The sequence below is a fragment of the Schistocerca gregaria genome, chromosome 7 (assembly GCF_023897955.1).
Source record: "Schistocerca gregaria isolate iqSchGreg1 chromosome 7, iqSchGreg1.2, whole genome shotgun sequence".
Classification (NCBI taxonomy): domain Eukaryota; kingdom Metazoa; phylum Arthropoda; class Insecta; order Orthoptera; family Acrididae; genus Schistocerca; species Schistocerca gregaria.
In genome coordinates this window covers 128028098-128050246 of record NC_064926.1, presented here as the reverse complement: position 1 = coordinate 128050246, position 22149 = coordinate 128028098, and the positions used below count along the sequence as shown (strand labels likewise).

The window sequence follows — 22149 nt, the reverse complement described above, 5'->3', positions numbered from 1 at the left end:
TCTTCTTTCCAGATGTAATCTGTCGGGTGCAGTTCAGTTGCAAGAGCAATATGCGCGTGGGCACGAATATTAGCGATGTGCTCATTCGAAGCAAATGCTTCTGCAGTTCGATTTTGCTGACCTGTCAATATTTTTTGTTGGCAGTCGACCTATGTCGTCGTTTTGCAAGACGTACGTTTTCAAAAACATAGCGACTCTTGCTTCGTTAACAATGCTATTTTTGTTTTAATCGTGAAGGCGACAAACATATTCTTCCGTTTTTTGAAACGTACTCTCCAACACTCTGTCAGGTACGTCACTTAGTTTAATGAAATTATCGAGGTACACTGCGGAGTGTTGCGGTAATTGTAATGAAAGGCTCTTCCATTTCTTGAAAAATTGAAGGATTATAGTCGCATCCAGTAAAAGCATGGAAGGCCACACTTTTTTCAGCAAAATAAACAAAAACTTTCAACGCTAGGCTTTTCGAAGCAGCATTGGTCTTCTCGAGTGTAGCAGCCACATTGATTTCGGTGCAGAGGAGACGCTTGTGTGTGGAAAAGCGAGAGAGAGAGAGAGAGAGAAACGTGAACGCACCTAACGACCAGATGCGCCGTCCAAAGCGGACGTGAGTTTCCCTTATGGCCCATATGGCATAGCGATGCGCCGTATCTTTCAGTCGTCGGCTGAGCACTTTCCCACCGCAAAAAATGCAGCGAATTATTTTTTTTTAATTAAACTGTCATAGTTATCTATCACTTAACAAAATTGCAGTTTTTCATAGCATCATTTTACTTGGGCATATTTTTCGCACGTTTGCGCTTAAAACTTACGTATGATACCCCAAAACAAATCCAGATGACTACTTTTTCCCGTTAGTTAACAACAAAACGTGTCAACAAAGTCTCCACTTCCTTCATACTTTTTGTCATTATTGTTATGGGAGGCTGCTGTGGCCAAACCCACTGCTTATATGCATGCTGGCGGTCACTTCGTTTATTAGCAACACGAAATGAACTATGGCAAAAAATCTCACCTTTCTTCAAGTAATGAACTAACAGTGGCAGCTGGTACCCTGGCTACCTACTCATTTTCCGATTCGAGTGCTGGGCAGAAGGGCTGTACTAACAGCTGTCAATAAGCGGTTCTTCGTGCGGCAAAGATGAGTAACTTCAACGTTACTTTAAAAATACTTGCAGTACGGCTTAGCAGATAAAACTCTGGCAGCTCATTTCTTTCGGTGTATTCTTCCTATGTGAAAAATTTCAGGGTATGTTTCGTCAAGCACGATTGGACCATTCTTTTGTCAGCCTGAAATACATTTTATCTGCGATTACTTTTGTATGGTAGTTTCCTTTTAAAGCTCTTCAGACACAAACTTCCAGATATTCGGCAGTGATGTGTCAGCTCCCAGTGACTGTCCGACAATCGTGTAACTGTAGAAAAACGGTTCTTCCCGTCTATTTATGCGGAGCGCTGTACATTTGTTTGTGTTGAAGTTCAACTGACAGTTCGTGCAGAAAACGTCGATTTTCTATAAGTCTCCCTACATTTCGCTACAATTTTCCAGCTTTGCTATTTCTCTGCATCGTCGAACGACTTTATAGAGCTTCGGACTCTGATACATTAGATTATACATTTAAAAGTAACTTCCGCATGATCTGTCACAGCTAAGTAACATGAGTCTACGAAACGTGGACTATACGTAGAAAGATCTGCTACAGTATGGTAAAGAAGGTAACTGAAAAAAACAGTAACTATATTTTTATTCAAAAACAATATTACACAGAAGTTACGGGGATTCATGATGGTCCCCTGGTCCAGAGGCATATCGTAGATATACATTCTGGGTCTTAACAAATTCAGATGAATATGACAAAGCGAAATTAATAGCATCTGCTGTATAACAGTGATGCTTATCAACATATTTACGCAACTTCAGCCGCTGTCAATAATGAAAAAAGGAAGAAATGTTTTTGTGGAATTCTGTACATAACTAGGTACAGTTTATGGCAAGAACAAAATAATGTATTAGCTTTCACTAACCTTCGTTAGGCATTTTTGTGTAAGAGGGAATTTTCGTGCTTTTTGTTTTTTTCGGACCAACGTACAAGATCCACAATACATGTACACTCCTGGAAATGGAAAAAAGAACACATTGACACGTTCGCTTGCAATCACACTTATTTGATTTCGTCACTTTCTCAGACAACGAATCTGTTCTGCGGGGCCCCTACTTCCTTTGCAGATAACTTTTTCTTGTAATTTCCTTTTTTGTTTTCAATTAATACAAGTTCAACAAAGTTGTGTTGACACTTTACAAGAAAGCCGATTCCTGCACAGTAAACAACCAACTCCAATCACAAACTGCCTTTTGCAGAAAGTATTAAATTCAAGTAGCACTATCTACCAACAAGGTGACTTGACTAGAATACAAATGAGGCTGCAGAGTCATAAGGGTCAAAAGCACATAGTCTTCGACCCTCCATATTCAAGTGAATTGCCGATACACCAGTGTGAGACAACTTTCCGTGGTGTTCACATATACGCACAATGTGGACCTGCAGTGCAGATAAACCTGGCACACCATAAGATCAGCAGTTGGCAGAAGCATGAATCAATACTAAAGTCTCACAATGGACGATGATGTGCTTTATGGTTCTCAGTGTCACAAATGGATTACTGTATGATAAAATCCAAAGCTTAATACACTGTATCTCATTCAGAATCCCACAAATAGATTTTTCTATAACATGTAATGAAGTCCAATCTAATTTTGCTACATAGTGAGTAAACTGGCATATCTGCCAAGAGAACGAGGATACGTCTACAGCAGTGTGCTTCCACCTGACGGCATTAACGTAAACTTGCAGTTGATTCGCCGTCAGCACATTGTTTATCAAATCTGTATGTATTTGGCCCTTAAGGCAATTACGTCACGCCAGTTGCGCATACGCAGAAGCTCCTTAAAACGTGCACAAGTGAAGATGTGCTCGCAATCATGATGCCAAGTTTCACCGAGTCTAGAGGAGCTATGTTGCACAGCGTGGAAGATTTAATACCCCGTATTTCAGAATACCGTATCTACATTACGTTTAACAGCATTCAAAGAAAAATAACCAACAAATTCGCAAGGTGTCAAAAGTTAGGTTTCACGTGCTGTTACATAACAGCCGCCACCGCGCTGGCCATTACAGAACGCAGGACATGATTCTTCATAGGATGTGTCATGGCAGTGCATGGTCTGCAATGAGCTCCCGTCTCCCGTGGTGGCCGCAGCGTAGGTAAGGAGTTCATCTGACAGGGCATACCATTCCTCTACCAGAGCGGTTAACTAAATGGTTGAAATGGCTCTGAGCACTATGGGACTTAACATCTGAGGTCATCAGTCCCCTAGAACTTAGTACTACTTAAACCTAACTAACCTAAGAACACACACACACATCCATGCCCGAGGCAGGATTCGAACTTGCGACCGTAGCGGTCACGCGGTTCCAGACTGAAGCACCTAGAACCGCTCGGCACACCTACCGGCGAGCCGTCAACTGTTGGTGCACGGTCACTGGTGCAAGTGGACGTGTTGAAATAGGTTTCCCTAACGCATTCCAAACGTACTCTATGGGATTTAAGTGAGTCCGAAAATTATGAAGCCACTGGGGAAAATTGTATAACAGCTGAACTTCTGAAGTGGACACAAACAAAAATTATAAAAAATTTCAGCAAACAGTAAAGCAGAAGAACTATCAAAAAAACCAGTGCTTCTACACAAACGAATGCCTAGTACTGAATTTTGAATCATGAAAATTTGAAATATTAGACAAAAGATCTGTGTGGAATATTTTTTATCAAATAACAAGCAAAGAACACAGAAAATTATGTAGCAATAATGAAATATAGAAGAAAACAAACAGTAACGGAAATATGACAGACCTTTTTTTTTACATTTGTGCAAGATGAACAACAGTAAGTTGACAAAATAGATCTTTATTTATCAATGGGAAAAAAATTAACAAGTGGCATCCAAGAATTTAAAAAAAATCTTTAGAAATACACAACATAAAAACAGAAGATGTAGCAGGAATATAGATTTTCCGGAATTTTTATCGTTTCTCTCATTTTTAGTTGTTAACAGCATAATTATGTACTTTTTGATTCTGAAAAAAATTGGGGAATTATAATATATCACTCTGTTCAGAGTACTTAAAAATTTTGTTAAAATATTTGCAAATATTTCACAAGTATTATTGTTATTTAAGCTATATCTGCCTCTTCTGTTATTTTTATGTTACTGTTTTTCCTATTTACTTTCTCGCTCAGATTTATCTGTAATAAAAATGCACCTGAATTCAAAAGAAAGGAAAATGAGGGAGAATATATATGTATTTAAATTTTATCTGTGTAAAGTCTAGCAACTTCAGCATCATTGTGGTTTAAAGAGAAGGCGTTAAACTGAACTGACTACATTCAGGAATTGTGCCAAAGTCTCAATCTACCACAGACGTCACTCACTCACTTCCCCCTGCAACAGCTAGTGGAAAGTGTAATCATGGCAAACAATGTCTGAAATATGATGGCACAATAGCACTTCATTCGATTCTTGTCTTGTGGTCTTATCTTTGCTGCAGGCACTGGAAATCAGCCACTTATTGCCTCCTTGCAGCTTATATCACTTCATTTATTTATTTATTGCTGTCTGAAAAGCTGCCCTCTTATATGTATCAAGCAGGTTGCACAATAAAATCTCTACATTGATAATTCTCTGCATAATGGCTCTTTTAGCTCTAATAATGCAGTACAGAAGGTTTTATTTTATACAGTATTACTTTATAATAAGCACACACACACACACACACACACACACACACACACACACACACACACACACATATATATATATATATATATATATATATATATATATATATATGGCAAATTACCTAAAATTTGCACCACAAACATTGCAGAAATGAAATGTGCTTTTGATCTGCAGTTTTCACAGAATGGATTCATAGCCAGGCACTTGCATTATTAGCCAATAAGCAGATTCTAATAAAATGTCTTTTTTAAGTGGAACTATGTCTATTGACATTAACAAACTAAGAGAAGGGTACATTAGGATGTCAGTGGTGTCTATTGTAGAATTTTAGTGGAAGTCATTTACAAGATATATTTTGGAAAGTTTCCACACTAACACTTATTTGTGTCATTCTGTCTCATAATAGGTATGATGTTATGTTTGCTTATAATATGCCTATGTATTCTTTGAGTGCATGTGAATTGCTAATTAATTATTGTGTGACAGTCCAAGGAATAGGTTGTGTGTCATTCAGTCTCATAATAGGTATGATGTTATGTTTGCTTATAACATGCCTATGTATTCTTTGAGTGCATGTGAATTGCTAATTAATTATTGTGTGACAGTCCAAGGAATAGGTTGTGAGTGGACGATGGGATTTACCAGTGCAGAAAAAGCTGACTTGCTCATTGTGTATGGAGAGTGTAGGAAGAATGCAGTTCCTTCTTGTACAGTTTATGCAGCAAGATATCCCAATATAGATCAACCAACTTAACAATTATTTATCAACCTCTTTAATTAGTTATGTGAAAGTAGTAGTGTAATTCCTAGACAATGTAACAGAAGGAAACAAGTGACCACAGAAGAGGAGGAAATAATGTTCTTGCTGCTGTTACAGTTGATCCTCACGTTAGTTCCCACATAATTGCATGAGAAAGTGGCATGAGTCAGGCATGTGTCCTATACATTCTCCAAAGTCATGTGTTCATCCCTGTCACATCTCTGTCCATCAAGAGCTGCTTGGAGATTATTATGAGAATTGTGTTAACTTCTGTACATCAGTATTAACACAAGGTACTCCAGATGTATCATGTATATTGTTTAGTCATGAAGACATATTTACCAATTGTGGCCAGGTAAACCGCCAAAACATGCATTATTGGTCTGTTGAAAATCGCTACTGGCAGTGTGAGATGAAATATCATCATCTATGTAATCTCAGTGTGTGGTGTGGGATAGTGAACCATGTGTTCAAAGGCCTTTTTTCGTAAATGGAGCACTGAATGTGCACAAGTATTACATCCTCCTAACAGCCCATCTTCCACAGATAATGGGAGATGTTTCTCTACAGACTAGGAGGAACCTGTGGTATCAACATGCTGGCTGCCCAGTCATAGTGCACAAAGCAGTACAGCATGTCTTCACAAATCGTTTCCAAATTGTTGGATTGAACACAGAGAGCCTGTACATTGGCAAGCCTGTTCCCTGGATTTGATACCTGCAGACTTTTTTTTCTGAGGGAAAATCTGAAAGATACTGCTACAATAACATACCAACTACATCTGATGGTATGCAACAATATATTGCTGCAGCTTGCTTGGATATCTCCACTGCAATGCTGGCTTGTGTGCAGCAATTGTTCCATATCAGACTTGAAGCATGTATTGGGTAGAGCCAGTGTGGGAACCTTACAAAATAAAATGGGATGTAAAAGACTCACTAGAGTCTTGCAACACACACCACTGACATTCTAATTTACTCTGCTTTCAGTTTATTAATGTCAATAGGCATTGTTCGATTTAAAAATGTATGTTTGCACAAAAACTACAATTTCTTAAGTATTACAACAAACTCTTGATTGGCTTACTACCAATCCATCTGTGAAACCCACACATCATTAGCCCTGTCTATTTCCACAATATCTGCAGTGCAAGTATTAGGTGATAAGCTGCGTAAATAGATCATGATTTATTAGAAGCATTAAGAAATCAAAATAATTAGTGAATCAAAAAACACCAATGACTATTGAATTGCTTCTAATGTTTTCAATGCCATTAATTTCTTTTGCTTCACTTCAGTTTGCCAGTTTTGCCTGCACCGAGCGGGAATATATATTCACTTACAGCCAGCCAGCTGTGAATTATCTTATTTTATTCTGTACACTCTATTTCTATTCTAAGGTCTAAGTAGCTCGGTCATTGTGTGGCTTGATATGTTTTGAGTCATCACAACTGTATATAACTGCCACCAAGAAACTGCAGTGTGTTAAAAACTGTTCAATATTTTGAGAGGTTGAGACTTAAGTGTTCAGCAAACTTGGGCTCTAAAATGTATACTTTCAGAACTATGGGCAGTTATTTGTCTTTACTGCTGTGAATTACATCTCTGATATTGAAAGCTCTTAGTTACAGTATGCAGGAAACATATGAGGATACATTTCTCTGTTATTGTCGATGGATATAGAACGTTGTTTGTGTTGTTACTATAAACTGTATTCATAATTCTGGGTAACTGCAACATATAAACTACTTTTTACAGAGCAAATTTATGTTTTAATAAGTTCGTGAAATGCTGTTGCACTAACTAGCATGAGGGGAGACTGTTATTCCACACAGGAAATGTTTTGATGGTTCTTTCCATTTGCCATATCATAACAGAAGATCATGATTGTGTCTTCCCATACATAATAACAGGCTTCCATTGCACTGGTAAAGGTTTTTAACAAACTTATTATAACACATATTGGTTACATTGAAACTAATATATGCAGTCAACTTACCTAGAACTGTGAATTCAGTATACACTAACAACACTAACAGATGTTTACTTCATGCTGTATCCATGGACACAACAGAGGATTGTCTCCTTATTTGTTAACTGTGGTCTGTAGATGATCCATATAGCAAAGAGCCTACAGTAGAAATATGTGTTTCACAGTTGCAGAGATGAAAATTTGCTCATAACTGTTAAGGAAAGCTTGTTAGAGCCCATGTATACTGGACAATATTTTTTTATTTATACTACCACCTTAAAAAATATGGAATATTATTTTAATACCTGTATTTGATACTACTTACCCAAGTAACTTTTATCATCATCGTTACAGTAAATGTCAACTTGTTGAGCAATTCAGCAGAACATGAAGTTATCCAGTTCTTCATGGAAGAATGTACTGTCTTATTAACAGTTACCAAAGTCTTTATATTAAACTAAATTATCATCACAATTTTTATTATGCAGCAAACTAACACTTCCCTTATCACACAGTGTTTCTGTGTTACTAGTTATCTTGTTGAAATCTGTCTGTTGTAGAATTCTAGAACATATTCTTAGCTCAAACATAATGATGTATCTTGAACAGGATAATCTCTTCCATATCAAAAAGTATAGATTCCAAAAACATTGTTTCATATTCTCCTCACACAACATTTTGAAAGCCATGACCCCAGGAAATAAGTGGATACAGCATTTATTGAATTCCAAAAGCATTCAGCTCAATACCACACTAACATATATAACCTGAGTCACTGTTACATAGAGCATTAAACAAAATTTGTGACTGTATTGAGTATTCCTTGCTAGGGAAGCTGTAGCTTGCTTCCTTGTATGGAGATTATAAAGTAACTTCAATAGTTGCACAGGGAAGTTGTTGTTCATGTCCTACATTAATTAACTGTTAAAAAAAAACAAATTTACAATGCATGGGTCCACAGTGATTATGAATAATTTATGAAGAAAACCATCTATATTGCTAAACAGAAGTCTTTATTACCACATTTCAGCATCTGCCATCATCATATATCTGTGATTAAGCTGAAAGAAACATGAAGAGTGACAGGAATTTGTCCAAAAATGTAAACAGTTTATAAATAACTTAAAAGTTTGCTCACCAAAAATTACTGTACTTAAAGAACTAAGTTCAGTGTCAGTATTAAAACCTGTACTTAAACAGGATATCAACTAGGGACTGGTTAAATATATATATATATATACTCGTAAGAAGAGAGACATATTTTACATACAAATATACGCAGTCATATTGTAAAATACAATTTAAATAGGTATTATCGCATACTTAACACATTAAATTTTCAGATGGGGACATATAGTCCGTGTGGAGTTCACCTAAACTTGACAAAAAGTATTCACTGGTTCTGTCAACAATATCTGTATCACAGCCACATGAAACTGTAGTATTAAATGCATTTCACATTAACAGGAAGCTGTGATTATAAAAGTAGTTCATGCTCCTCAAATTATTCATGTGTAACAAGTAAAAATTCTGCTTTATGAACTAAAACTTAGCTAAAAAATACGCTAAAGTACATAGAATTGTAAAAGGTATTATAAAAAATAAAACTATTTGCTATTACATTCAAATATTTTAAAAGGGACTTATAAGTGGAAAGGAAAGACTGAATAGCAAAAACTGTGATGTCTGTGGCTTTGTAGAAGTGGGCTACAGAGTGATGTGACAACGTCATCGTAGAAAAGCTGCACGGGAGTGGAAATAATTAATGAACAAGATGACACAATGAACAGAAAATTTACGTGACTTGTGTTTGTCCAAGTGCACGAAGACTCATTAGAAATACTGCAGTAACAAATGGAGTCAAGCTATCATTGTCAACAAGGATGTGGCTCTCCGTACTAAAGTACGAAAGATGGAGGTAGATTCACGACGAGGGGGTATCTGCGTAGCTTCACGTAGCGAAGAGGCTCCAGACGTGTGTGGGCTGAGTGGGTTGCTGCCAGCCACGCTGTACTGCGATGACAGAGGGCGCTCTCACTCCAAAGCTGTGCGAGGTGTGGCTGTGCGGGCGCGCGCTGCTGGGTTTGCCGGATTCCGCACGAACGCTATTAGCATTTGACGGAAACTTGCAATTCTGTTTTCAACTGTATGACACCTGCAGGATGGTATCGATGTGTGATTCAGCAAAATTAAAGAAAAATTTGAAGGCTACATCCCCCACACTAGCACCACCTGTCACCCCTAATTAGGTATGGCTTTGTCATTGACACCGAAATTGTTTCGCAAGTTCAAAGTATCTGGTGAACGAATCTCTTAAAATATGTGTTTTGCCGCCTTAAATTTTTGTACTTCGTTGTTTTGTAACAAATGCCTGTCACTGCTTATGTTCCTTTCATCTTAACTGCCGATATATGATGATGGTTGATGCCAGAACGTCGTAGTAAATAAAGACAGCTTATTTATCGATCTAGATGGTTTTACTTATAAAATATTAATGAACCGGTACACGACATTTTATTTTGCCCTTTTGGAAAGGAAATTAACCCCAGCATGGTTCAAAAAATTGTTCAAATGGCTCTGAGCACTATGGGACTTAACTTCTGAGGTCATCAGTCCCCTAGAACTTAGAACTACTTTAACCTAAGGACAGCACATCCATACCGGAGGCAGGATTCAAATCTGTGACCGTAGCGGTCGCACGGTTCCAGATTGTAGCGCCTAGAACCTCTCGGCCACCCCTGCCGGCTAACCCCAGCATGTGTTACAATGCTAACTATCCTTTGCCACGCATCCCAAAGTGGTTTTCAGAATATTTTCGTTGATGCACAGGTATAGAAAATGCATCCAGCCGTCATTGTCTATGTTACCCGTGTATCACATCGCGACCCTTATTCCCAGACCGTCGGCACTATGGTCGTCAATTCACACCTCCCTCATCATTGGGGTCTTCGACTCACCCCCTCTCCTCTGTTAACACGAAGTTATCTCATGGTGTACTGATCTTTCATGAGGAACGTAGTCGGTCGTTTTCCGCGAGGTAGGCTGGGCTGCAGTGAGGCGGTAGGGCAGCCACAGCTTCTGGTGGGCTATGAGACAATCAGCGCCCGCCGAGACACGGCGTCGGGCGGTGGTCCACGGCGCTGTAGCACGCAGTTTCCGCTCGGGCCCAATCTCACAGCGCAGTGTACCGTCCGTGACTCGGAAATCAAACGGCACTGCGGTAATTGGCTCCGGAACGAAATCGCGCCAGGAAATTACTTCAGAACAGCAAGAAGCACTCTATTTCAGCCAGCGAAGCGCGTAACTGGTTTCTCTTCGCAAGTTCGTTTCCTTACTCGAAGACAGTATCAAATGACCGCTGGTAAACACCACGCAGACAGCACTTTTCTGTACGTTACCTGTCGATTCCTCAGTTCCTTCTAGTAATGCCGAGAGTGTAAAGCAACTGCTTATGACATCCTCCCTGAAATAAGTCTGGAAGAACGAAATATTTTAGTTTACTAAGATCGTCTTTGGAATATTACCTCAATGGAATCGCTTCTTCCAGAACGAGGTCTTTCTAATTTTTTATTTTTGTGGAGACCCCAGTCTTCTGCATGGTTCAGTGCGGAACGACCCGATTTCCTCTCTCGTGACAACCTATTCTTCTCTGACTGAGCTTTAGACCCCACTTCCTTAATTATTTATGAGTGTACATCAGTCTCTGTCCTCCCTTGCAGTTTCTACCCTCTTTAGCTCCCTCTAGTACGATGGAATTTACCCCTGATATCTTAACAATGGTCCATTCATTCTGCCCCTTCTTGATGTTTGGTTTGTGGGGCGCTCAATTGCGAGGTCATCAGCTCCCTTTCAAAACCCCTATTTTTCCACAGTCCAATTTTTTTCCACAGTTCAGTCGAGCCACTATCACGAATGATGATGATGATGATGATGGTGATGATGATGATGAAATGATGAGGGCAACACAAACACACAGTCCCTGGGCAGACAGAAATCCCCAACCCGGCCAGGAATCGAACCAGGGTCCCCGTGATTGTTCCTTCTCGATGTCTGTGTTTCCGCATTGTTTTTTTCTTCGACGAATCTGCGGAGAAACCTTCGCATTCTTTATTTTATCAGTCTACAAATTTCTCAACTTCGTTTTATAGCACCACATCTCAAACCTCAAACACTTCGATTCTCTTGATTTCCGGAATCCTTCACTGCATGATTCATCACCATACAATGCTGTGCTCCAAGTGTACATTTTCATAAATTTCGTCCTTTGATACAAGTAGACTTCTCTTAGCCAGGAGCGCCTTCTTTACCTGTGCTAAGCTACTTTTCATGTTCTCCTTGCTTTGTCCACCATGTGTTATTTTGTTTTCAAAGTAGCAGAATTGTTTAACTCTGTCTATTTCGTGGGCACTGCTTTTGATGTTAAGTTTACCGCTAATATCATTTCTGCCTCTCCTCACCACTTTAGTCTTTCTTTGGCTCACTTTTAGTCCGTATTCTGTACCCGTTAGACTGTTCATTCAACACTCCCTGTAATATCGGGAGCTCCAATGTTAGGAGGGTCATGGAGCCCCTCAGGAACATAGAGGCTAGGGCGGCGAAGAAGTCCAACATTCACTCGGTGTGCTAGCCGGGGGACCTTGTCTGGGATGTGGTAGAGGCTCTTCCGGCGACTATCGAGCGTGCAGGGCGCAGTCAGCTGCAGATGTTTGCGCATGCAACGATGCCAGTCGTCGGGGTTTCGAGGAAATCCTTGGGTCCTTTCGACATCTGGCTAAACTGGCGTAGGCGGCCTCCATCTCTCGTTGAGTATAAGCCAAGCTGACGATTTGCAGCATCGTACCCAGGGTGGACCGGGGTCCTCTGGTTTGGCGTCGAGTGAAGAATCTAAACCAGAGGCTACGTCGACTCTGTGACGAAAATGCTTATAGATTCCTCGACCTACGCTATGGGGTGGAAGGTTGTAGGACGCCCCTCTATAGACCAGGGGTGCACTACACAGAGGGAGTAGCGACATGGGTAGAACAATACTTGCGGCGTGCACATCGGGGTTTGTTAGATTAGGTTCCTCCCCACGGGAAACAAACCGTTGGCATGAAAAATTACCAGTTCATGATACTGATGTGGGTGTGCCAACAGTAAAAATTGTTAGTACGCCTAAACAAGTTATTCCAAAGTATTTAAATATGCTAAATCTCATGTTAGTAAACTGTTGAACTGTCTGTAGCAAGATCTCCGAGTTACTCTCCGATATAAACAGTAATAATGCCAATTTTGTATTAGGTACTGAAAGCTAGTTGAAACCGGACATAAATAGCAGTGAAATTTTGAACTCGGATTGGTCAAGGTTTAGGAGGGATAGGACTGATGCTATGGGAGTTGGTGTGTTCATTGCAGTTAACAGCTGTTTAAACGTAGTTGAGATCGATACTAGGTCGGACTGTGAAAGCTTGGATAAAGCGTCAATCAGACAAGGAGTGACCATTGTATTAGGATGTTTTTTATAGAGCACCAGTATCCCCAACAAACATCGCAGAACGTTTCAGGGAGAGTCTTGAGTACATAGGAAATAAATATCCAAATTATCCATTAGTTATAGGTGGAGGCTTAAATCTGGCGCTCATTGACTAGGAAAATTACACGTTTATCACAGGGGGCAGAAGCAAAGTTTCGTGTGAAGTTATTCTAGGAGCGTTCTCAATGTACAACCTGGAGCAATTTGTTAGAAAACCAACTCGAGATGGGAACATATTAGACATCTTGGCGACAAACAGACCTGATCTTTTTGAGGAAGTTAATCTAGAAGAAGGTATTAGCGACCATAATGTCGTTGTGGCTTCTATGGAAGATATTGCGCATCTTTGGTCGGAATTTAAAGGTATTATCCACCACGTGCTAGAGAAATAAGTGCCTAACAAAAATACAGCGGAGGGAAAGGATCCACTTTGGTTCAGCAGACATGCAAGGTTCAACAAACAGACAAGGAAAGATAAAGGAATCACTTGGTGCCATGTTATCAGAATTCGGTGATAAAGCTAATTTTGATAGCTCAAAATTATCCTGAGCAAAATGAGCTGGGGCATATCGTGGTGCAAAAAACTCCTCTTGGACAGTTACCGCGACGCATTGTCTTCACATCCTCCTGTAACCTCATCAGATGTCTCCGTATTATGCTCTTGTAAGGGTTTGAGTCTTAGAAACCTATTTTCTTAGTACCACGCTACAGCAGTCCCAAAGAACACTCAAGCTCGTCCGATAGAGCTTGGGCCTTCGTTTTTTTCGGTGGTGCCGAATCTGTGGAATCTGCGCCAAGGAACGACGATGATATTCCGTCAACGAACTGTAGTATGGGGATTGAATCGGTTAGTCACCTTGATAAGGGGCAGAGCATAGTCACTGAGCCGCACTTTAGCAGAAGCTGCCAACAGGCCATACTCATGTGGACAAGCCGTTGTGTTTTCAGCCCCTGTAAAGTAGGCAGGCACCGCGGCTGGAAGGGAGTCTGCATACTAACATGTACAGTTCGGTCTGTACTGTGAGGTGCACCCAACTGAGACTGCATACCTAAACCATGGGGTACTTGGATGTTCGCGTTACGACAGCCATCAGCGCAAGCTTCTCAAGGCCTTGGTCAGAGTAAGAGTTACCCGAATCTGTAACCGTATGAGGTAGTACTGTTTTAAACAGACCAGCCCTGTATTCGGGAGGTTGAAGGTCCAGTCTTCATTCAACCATCCTGATTTAGGTTTCTCGTGGTTTCCCTAAATTACTTCAGCATCCTGATTCAGGTTTTCCGTGGCTTCCCTGAATTACTTCAGGCAAATGCCGGAATTGTTGCTAGTATAAGCCACCTGCTGGTCCCATCCTTGTTATGGTAGACCTGAATTTACGTAAAGGTCTGTATAACAGAATTACCTTATGTTTGTTGTTCTCAAAATGTAATACTAATTCATATCCAGTATCCTTGTAAGAGAGATCTACGAATGAATAACTATACTACTACTACTACTACTACTTCTACTACTTCTACTTCTGCTACTGCATCTGCGACGGGCCTGTTTCGGCAGTTTTCTACAGCGGACTACGTCAGTATATCCCGGTTTCCCCAAGAAGCGAACATACAGTTATAGATCAGCCACACAGGATCCAGCACGAGATATATGGACTGCGTTGAATGTACGAAATATAACTTGAAATGTAACTGATATTAGCGTAATTTAGTGTGCTAGTTTACAATGTAAAATATTGTATATTAAGTCTGTCATTAACCACTTCTCTGGCTAAATGATTACCACCAATGAGCAATACATCAACAAATAAACGGAAGTGCTTAAGCACCATTGTAGTAGTGTGATGCCTATTTCGCCTACGATTTCTCATTGGATACAATTTGTAAAAACTGTATACCGTTTACGACGGTGTTGACACCCACTCTGGAATTATTCGGCTTTCAACTTGCTGGGTGAAGTCGTGCATTCGCTTTTCCCTATTAGCGCCGTTTGTGCACGTGTTCCGCAACAGTTTGAACTCTGAGCACTGTGTATCGACAATTCTGAGAGTAACGAACAATTTGCGTTTGTATCCAGTGGGATACAAAAGAATCAACAACTTTCCAGTGCTCGTTTTAGTCCTTTATCTCGGGCTCTTAGCGCAACACCAAGCATTCCTGGGCAGTAATTAGTCCGGTAAAGAAGACATCTGTATTGGCCTAACAAGCTGCAACATTCTGCTGGTGTCTCCGTTCGGTGGGCTTTTTTGATTGGTATGAGCATTCACGGAACGTTCGTTATGTCGTGGTAGATGTTGAAAACTAATCGATAGGCCTACTGCTCTTCATATTTTGCAATATCGTCTCGATTATGATACGCCGAACTTGGAGCACCAGGACCACCACTTCTGTTGTGAATGCCGGTCTTCACGGAGACATCTTCCTGCACTTCGTACTGCGTCATTCAGACTAGATCCACCACACTGTAAGCGGCTTCCCCACCCAACCTGAGTGTGATATAATGGTGCACTGTTGGAACACATTTCCATGAAATGAGCGTCGATCATCGTGGCGTTGTTTCACTTCAAATGTAGGAATCCAATTACCCTATTTTATCGTTGGAGTATCTTACTTTGGTTTGGTTTTTGTAGCTGCGTGCTGCGTTACTGTGAGGAATTCAGTGTGAAACAGGAGTGCTTGGTTGGTTGATTTGGGGGAGGGGACGAAATAGTGAGGTCATCGGTCCCATCAGATTAGGGAAGGATGCAGAAGGAAGTCGCCGTGCCCTTTCAAAGGAACCTTCCCGGCTTTTGCCTTAAGCGAAAAACCTAAATCAGGACGTCAGGACATGGGTCTGAACCGTCCCCCCTCCCCGAATGCGAGTCCAGTGAGCTAACCACTGCACCGCCTCGCTCGGTAATGTGTAGCAGGACTGCACGTGTGCACCTAAAAAAAATTACTTTACTTTTACGATACGATAATTAAGACTTTGGACAACCATCGTACGTGCTGGTCTTTAGACAGATGGTAGCTGATGCATCATTCTAGAGCTTGTGGACCCTGTGCTCGCCTAGAAATACACTGCCGGAAAAAATTGTACACTCTTTTAGAAGTTTTCAGTTCACTTATGAGTTATTATACAACAGTGCATATGGAGTACATGAAATGATTATATTTACAGATCACTAGCGCAAGCTGTTCTGAAGTATCGGGTATCGACCCATGCTAAAACACCCATATTAACATGTGATGTAGCCTCCACTGTCGGCAATACAAGCGCTGGTTCTGGCGTCCTGTCGTACAGATGGCGAATAATGGCCTGGGATACGTTATGCCACGCCTGATCGACCTGTTCACGTGATTCTGGAAGAATTTTTGGTTGACGAGTCGCACGCGTCTCAACTGCCCCAGTATATCCCACACATACTCTATTGGAGACAAGTCTGGAGATGGTGCTGACCAGGGAAATTGTCGCACGTCTTGCTGAGCCCGTTGAGTTTCGCGGTTAGTGTGTGGTCGAGCTTTATCCTGTTGGAACAACACATCACCTTCTTCATCAAGTTACCCTCCATGCAGAGGCTGTTGCACTCAGTGACCGTTATTTTGATTTGTAAATAATACATTTCAGCTATTTTTATTGGCAGATCTAGATTTCAGCTAGAACCTAGCCATTCTCAGTGCACTATCCGTTTTTGGTTAATACATGTCATGCTTGTTGGTCGGGTTTTGTACACAGTTCATTGAATACTCAATGAATACTCAATGAATATTCAATGAACTGTGTACAAAGCCAGACCAACAGGCATTACATGCATTTACCAAAAAAGGATGTGCATTGAGAATGGCTAGTATCTAGCTGAAATGTAGATCTGCCAATAAAAATTCCAAAAGGACGACTGATAGCTGAAATCTACACTCCTGTAAATTGAAATAAGAACACCGTGAATTCATTGTCCCAGGAAGGGGAAACTTTATTGACACATTCCTGGGGTCAGATACATCACATGATCACACTGACAGAACCACAGGCACATAGACACAGGCAACAGAGCATGCACAATGTCGGCACTAGTACAGTGTATATCCACCTTTCGCAGCAATGCAGGCTGCTATTCTCCCATGGAGACGATCGTAGAGATGCTGGATGTAGTCCTGTGGAACGGCTTGCCATGCCATTTCCACCTGGCGCCTCAGTTGGACCAGCGTTCGTGCTGGACGTGCAGACCGCGTGAGACGACGCTTCATCCAGTCCCAAACATGCTCAATGGGGGACAGATCCGGAGATCTTGCTGGCCTGGGTAGTTGACTTACACCTTCTAGAGCACGTTGGGTGGCACGGGATACATGCGGACGTGCATTGTCCTGTTGGAACAGCAAGTTCCCTTGCCGGTCTAGGAATGGTAGAACGATGGGTTCGATGACGGTTTGGATGTACTGTGCACTATTCAGTGTCCCCTCGACGATCACCAGAGGTGTACGGCTAGTGTAGGAGATCGCTTCCCACACCATGATGCCGGGTGTTGGCCCTGTGTGCCTCGGTCGTATGCAGTCCTGATTGTGGCGCTCACCTGAATGGCGCCAAACACGCATACGACCATCATTGGCACCAAGGTAGAAGCGACTCTCATCGCTGAAGACGACACGTCTCCATTCGTCCCTCCATTCACGCCTGTCGCGACACCACTGGAGGCGGGCTGCACGATGTTGGGGCGTGAGCGGAAGACGGCCTAACGGTGTGCGGGACCGTAGCCCAGCTTCATGGAGACGGTTTAGAATGGTCCTCGCCGATACCCCAGGAGCAACAGTGTCCCTAATTTGCTGGGAAGTGGCGGTGCGGTCCCCTACGGCACTGCGTAGGATCCTACGGTCTTGGCGTGCATCCGTGCGTCGCTGCGGTCCGGTCCCAGGTCGACGGACAAGTGCACCTTCCGCCGACCACTGGCGACAACATCAATGTACTGTCGAGACCTCACGCCCCACGTGTTGAGCAATTCGGCGGTACGTCCACCCGGCCTCCCGCATGCCCACTATACGCCCTCGCTCAAAGTCCGTCAACTGCACATACGGTTCACGTCCACGCTGTCGCGGCATGCTACCAGTGTTAAACACTGCGATGGAGCTCCGTATGCCACGGCAAACTGGCTGACACTGACGGCGGCGGTGCACAAATGCTGCGCAGCTAGCGCCATTCGACGGCCAACACCGCGGTTCCTGGTGTGTCCGCTGTGCCGTGCGTGTGATCATTGCTTGTACAGCCCTCTCGCAGTGTCCGGAGCAAGTATGGTGGGTCTGACACACCGGTGTCAATGTGTTCTTTTTTCCATTTCCAGGAGTGTATTAATTACAAATTACCTTCTTGTTGCAAGAACGGCAAAATACCGGGTCTAACAACTTTCTGCACAAACCGAGCGCTAGTTAGCGTCCGCTTCAGAAACGCCAAAGGTGAACGTAGCTTTTTGCACTCCAGACTCTAAGCCCTGGGGTGGAGCCTGTGTGTCTTGGAATGCACTCAAAGAGACGGCGCTCACCAGATCTACGTTGTACGTGCAAGCGAGCACCATTTTCGTGCAAGCATAATCAACTATTATCGCTGAAGACCACGGGGTGCCGTTCCATCCCTCAGGTGAAGCTCTGAAGGCACCAGTCGGGCTGTGCATGTCGATGCTGTGACGTGAGTGGAAGACGGCCAAGAGGTGTGGGTGCCCATACTCTTACTGCTAAAAAACATTTTACGTTGACAAGTGTGAACTCACAAGCTCTCTTATCTGTGCTGTGGTAGTCGTACGATCTGCCACTACTGCCCTTACAATACGACGATCCTGCCGTGCGTCTGTGCTGCTTGGGCATCCAGAACCTCCTCTGTGAGTGTGAGAATGTTCACGTGACTTCTGATACCAACATCGGTGTACAGCTGACGCTGCACGTCCAGCTAGCGTGACTGAACCGTGAATTTAGACTTTCAAAAATCTTTTCTTAAAGAATTTACTTTATTTACTAGCGATTCATCAGGAACATTAACACATTTAATCACACTAGGTGAGCGTGGAAGTAGTTGCCAAGAAGTAACTGATGGAAAATGAAATTACTTTTAACAAATGCTAATTTTGTTCCTAAAAGCTTTCTCAAAAACAGATTTCCAATCATAAGCAGAAAAGCACCTTCGAAATATCAAGTTACAATTTTATTTAGAGCAGAAAGAATAATATTAACAGTATGAGCCTTCGGGCTGAGAAGCTTGCCTGCTCTCTTTTAAGACGGCTGTAGTCATGACCGCTCTCAACAACCTCTCAAAGAGTACACTAGTGCAAATCTGCAACACACGAGATTACTTTAAACTAAAAGGTTTTTAACAATTCACACAAACACGTAAACTATACCCCCCATAAGAGGGATGGAAATGGTACAGCATTCAAATTATTTGCCACCGCAAGTGCAATTTTTTTTAAGCACTCTTACGGTGGAAAGGTGGCAACCTTATAACCTAAAATGACTATTTAAATAAAACCCATAAAACGCAGACTTACATAAAATGTACAACATGCTCTACATTACACATATACCACCTCGCAAGATGACAGGCAAGATAAAAACATATTTCAAGAATTCGACCTTTAACCAATAAATTCGTTAACACCGAATCCGAAAACAGGTATTAACGTACGGCAGACTGACTGACACGCACTAACTGCCTAACAAATGCAGACGAGAGACAGACGAGCAAGCTGAGGACGAGAGACTGACCAAGAAAGCAAGTAGAATTTAACAAGTACATGAACAGCATATCTCCAGTCACTTAACTTCTAATAAACTGCGATTCCTGGCGAAGACCTGGGGCAGCACCCCCCAAAACGCTCTCCCGACCCATCCGCTGCGACCCGCTTCAGTAGATGCAGGAAGGCGCGCCGATCTTCCATCTCACGGCGTCGCAGCTCGCCCCAGACAGACCGACGCCGTGGCTTGACTCCTGTTGCTCTCGTGTCGGCCGCGAAGCCACTACCCCTCGCTATACGGCGCGGCCCACTGGACTGCCGCGGCGAGCTCACATGTGGCGACGCTCCAGGCGGACAAGTCATCTTGTGTCCCAGTGCGCTACCGACCAACCGATCGATCCAACCGCCAATGCCCACTGCCTGAGCAAACTAGAGCAGACTGGCGGCCTAACACATACTAGCACTCCGGACGACCGACAGACATTAACCGCCTCACCATTGCGGACCAGAGACAGACCCAGACTAACTTGGCTGACCAACTGACCAGACTCGCCCAGACAGACTCCCCTGGCTGACCAACTGCCTCCGACTGACTGACACAGACTCCCTCTAGTTTGACAGCCTGACTGACTGCCGAGCTGATAGCGCCCCATAAATACACGTGAACAGGGAGCCTTTCCGCCTTCTCACCAGAGGGAGACACCAAAGCTGCGATTGTCACAGCGGCGCCATCGCCAGAAATGGACTGCTTCACACAACTGGCATTCTGGTAGCTATTCCACTATGCTATCTATTGACAGATTACGTCCACTTTATCTCAGGTAGCATACGAAGTCACTGGGTCGGACGTCGTCTTTCCAGATGTACTATTTTTTTGACGTGCATTGTATCTGCTTATGCCCACCACGACGTGGCTCATGTTCAGACACTTTGCAGCCGGCACCGACCCATAGATGCCGCGGGCCTGACTCTGCTGCCATGTACTCGTGTAGTCCTGCCCTACAGCTTCCTCGGCGCCCGTGTTGCAGCACGCGTCGCTGTACGTGGCGACGGACGAGCGCGTGCGGCAGCTGCTGCTGGCCGACTGCGGCCGTCGCCATTCCAACTGCCTGCAGTGCGTCACCGACCCCTACTGCGGCTGGGACCGCCGAGACGGCGTCTGCAGACTCTACGCCCCTGGGTGAGTCACGCCATTTGTCCACTTTTAATTACAGGATCACACAAAAGTGTTACTTATAATCCTACTTGATCGCAAATTTTTTTTAAATTCATATGACCGGTTTCGGTTCATCCAGAACCATATTCAGATCTGATATTTCAGTTACAGGAGTAACCCGTCCAAATCCGTCCAAATTTTATGTGACGCAGCATGTGAAACTTGCTGGATTTGGACGGGTTACTCCTCTAACTGAAATATCAGATCTGAAGATGGTTCTGGATGAACCGAAACCGGTCATATGAATAAAAAAAATTGCAATCAAGACGGATTATAAGTAACATTATACAATCACTGATTGCTGCTATCCCATCAGACATTATGTCTGTTTTTACAAAGTCACAAAAAAGTATCATTGTTCACCCGGTTACGACTATTAGAAAGATTCATCTTTAGATCCGTCAAACCAAAAATAAGTGACACTTTTCAAAACTACATAAAACGTACATATAAAAAGTGTAATAATGTAATCCTAAATACCTTTGTACCATATTAAACTGAAAATATGTATGCAAATTCGACGACATGCGCTGTATGTCTTGTTTGGAAAGAAACCAGGAACAACTCATGGTTGCCGACAGCATGGTCTGCTGTACTCCTCGCCGTCAAGCTTTCATTCAGTACTACTCGGTTCCAGCTCCGGTTTGTTTTCCAGCAGCGTTATTTGTATTCTGATAGTGATATATAGCGGTATGCATAGTTTCACTGATGACAATTTGGCCGATATGCACCCCGTGTATGGATTCATTGAATGCAGTGGAAACACAATGCTAACCAACTGCAAGCACATCATAGTACTTTTCCATTTGCATATGTTTTGTGTTATAGGTCTAGCTGATTGCATAGAACGGGCTTTTCACTGTTGTGAAGACATTTACACAGACAAATGTAACTGGGATAATGAACTGAATAAATCTCGGGATCTACGTCCGACATGTGCTTGATAATTTTTCCGAAATTTCGCCAGCACCAGGAAATTATTAAACAAACGTCGACTGAAGACCCCAAAACGAAAGCCAACAGGCCAAGCGACAAAATGTGGGCACGAGGGCTTCAACAATTTTACAAACCGTAATTACATCAATACTCTTTAATAGTCTCCTGGTCATCATTTTTTCCTTATACCAAAATACTCCGGAAGCATCCACGAACAACCCCCGAAATTTTGTCAGTGGAGGAGGGCTTCATCTCGAATACAGGGTAATTTGGTTA

General features: G+C 42.5%; 1 protein-coding gene across 4 annotated transcripts in view; it reads left to right on the top strand.

Annotated features, from left to right (window-relative positions):
• LOC126281600 (semaphorin-2A-like) overlaps positions 1 to 22149 on the top strand; it is a 944484-nt gene that overhangs the window by 887556 nt on the left and 34779 nt on the right. For all 4 annotated transcript variants that reach the window (XM_049980701.1, XM_049980702.1, XM_049980703.1 and 1 more), the window contains one exon: positions 20750 to 20901. In XM_049980701.1, the coding sequence (XP_049836658.1) occupies positions 20750 to 20901 (152 nt within the window). The remainder of the gene's footprint in view (positions 1 to 20749; positions 20902 to 22149) is intronic.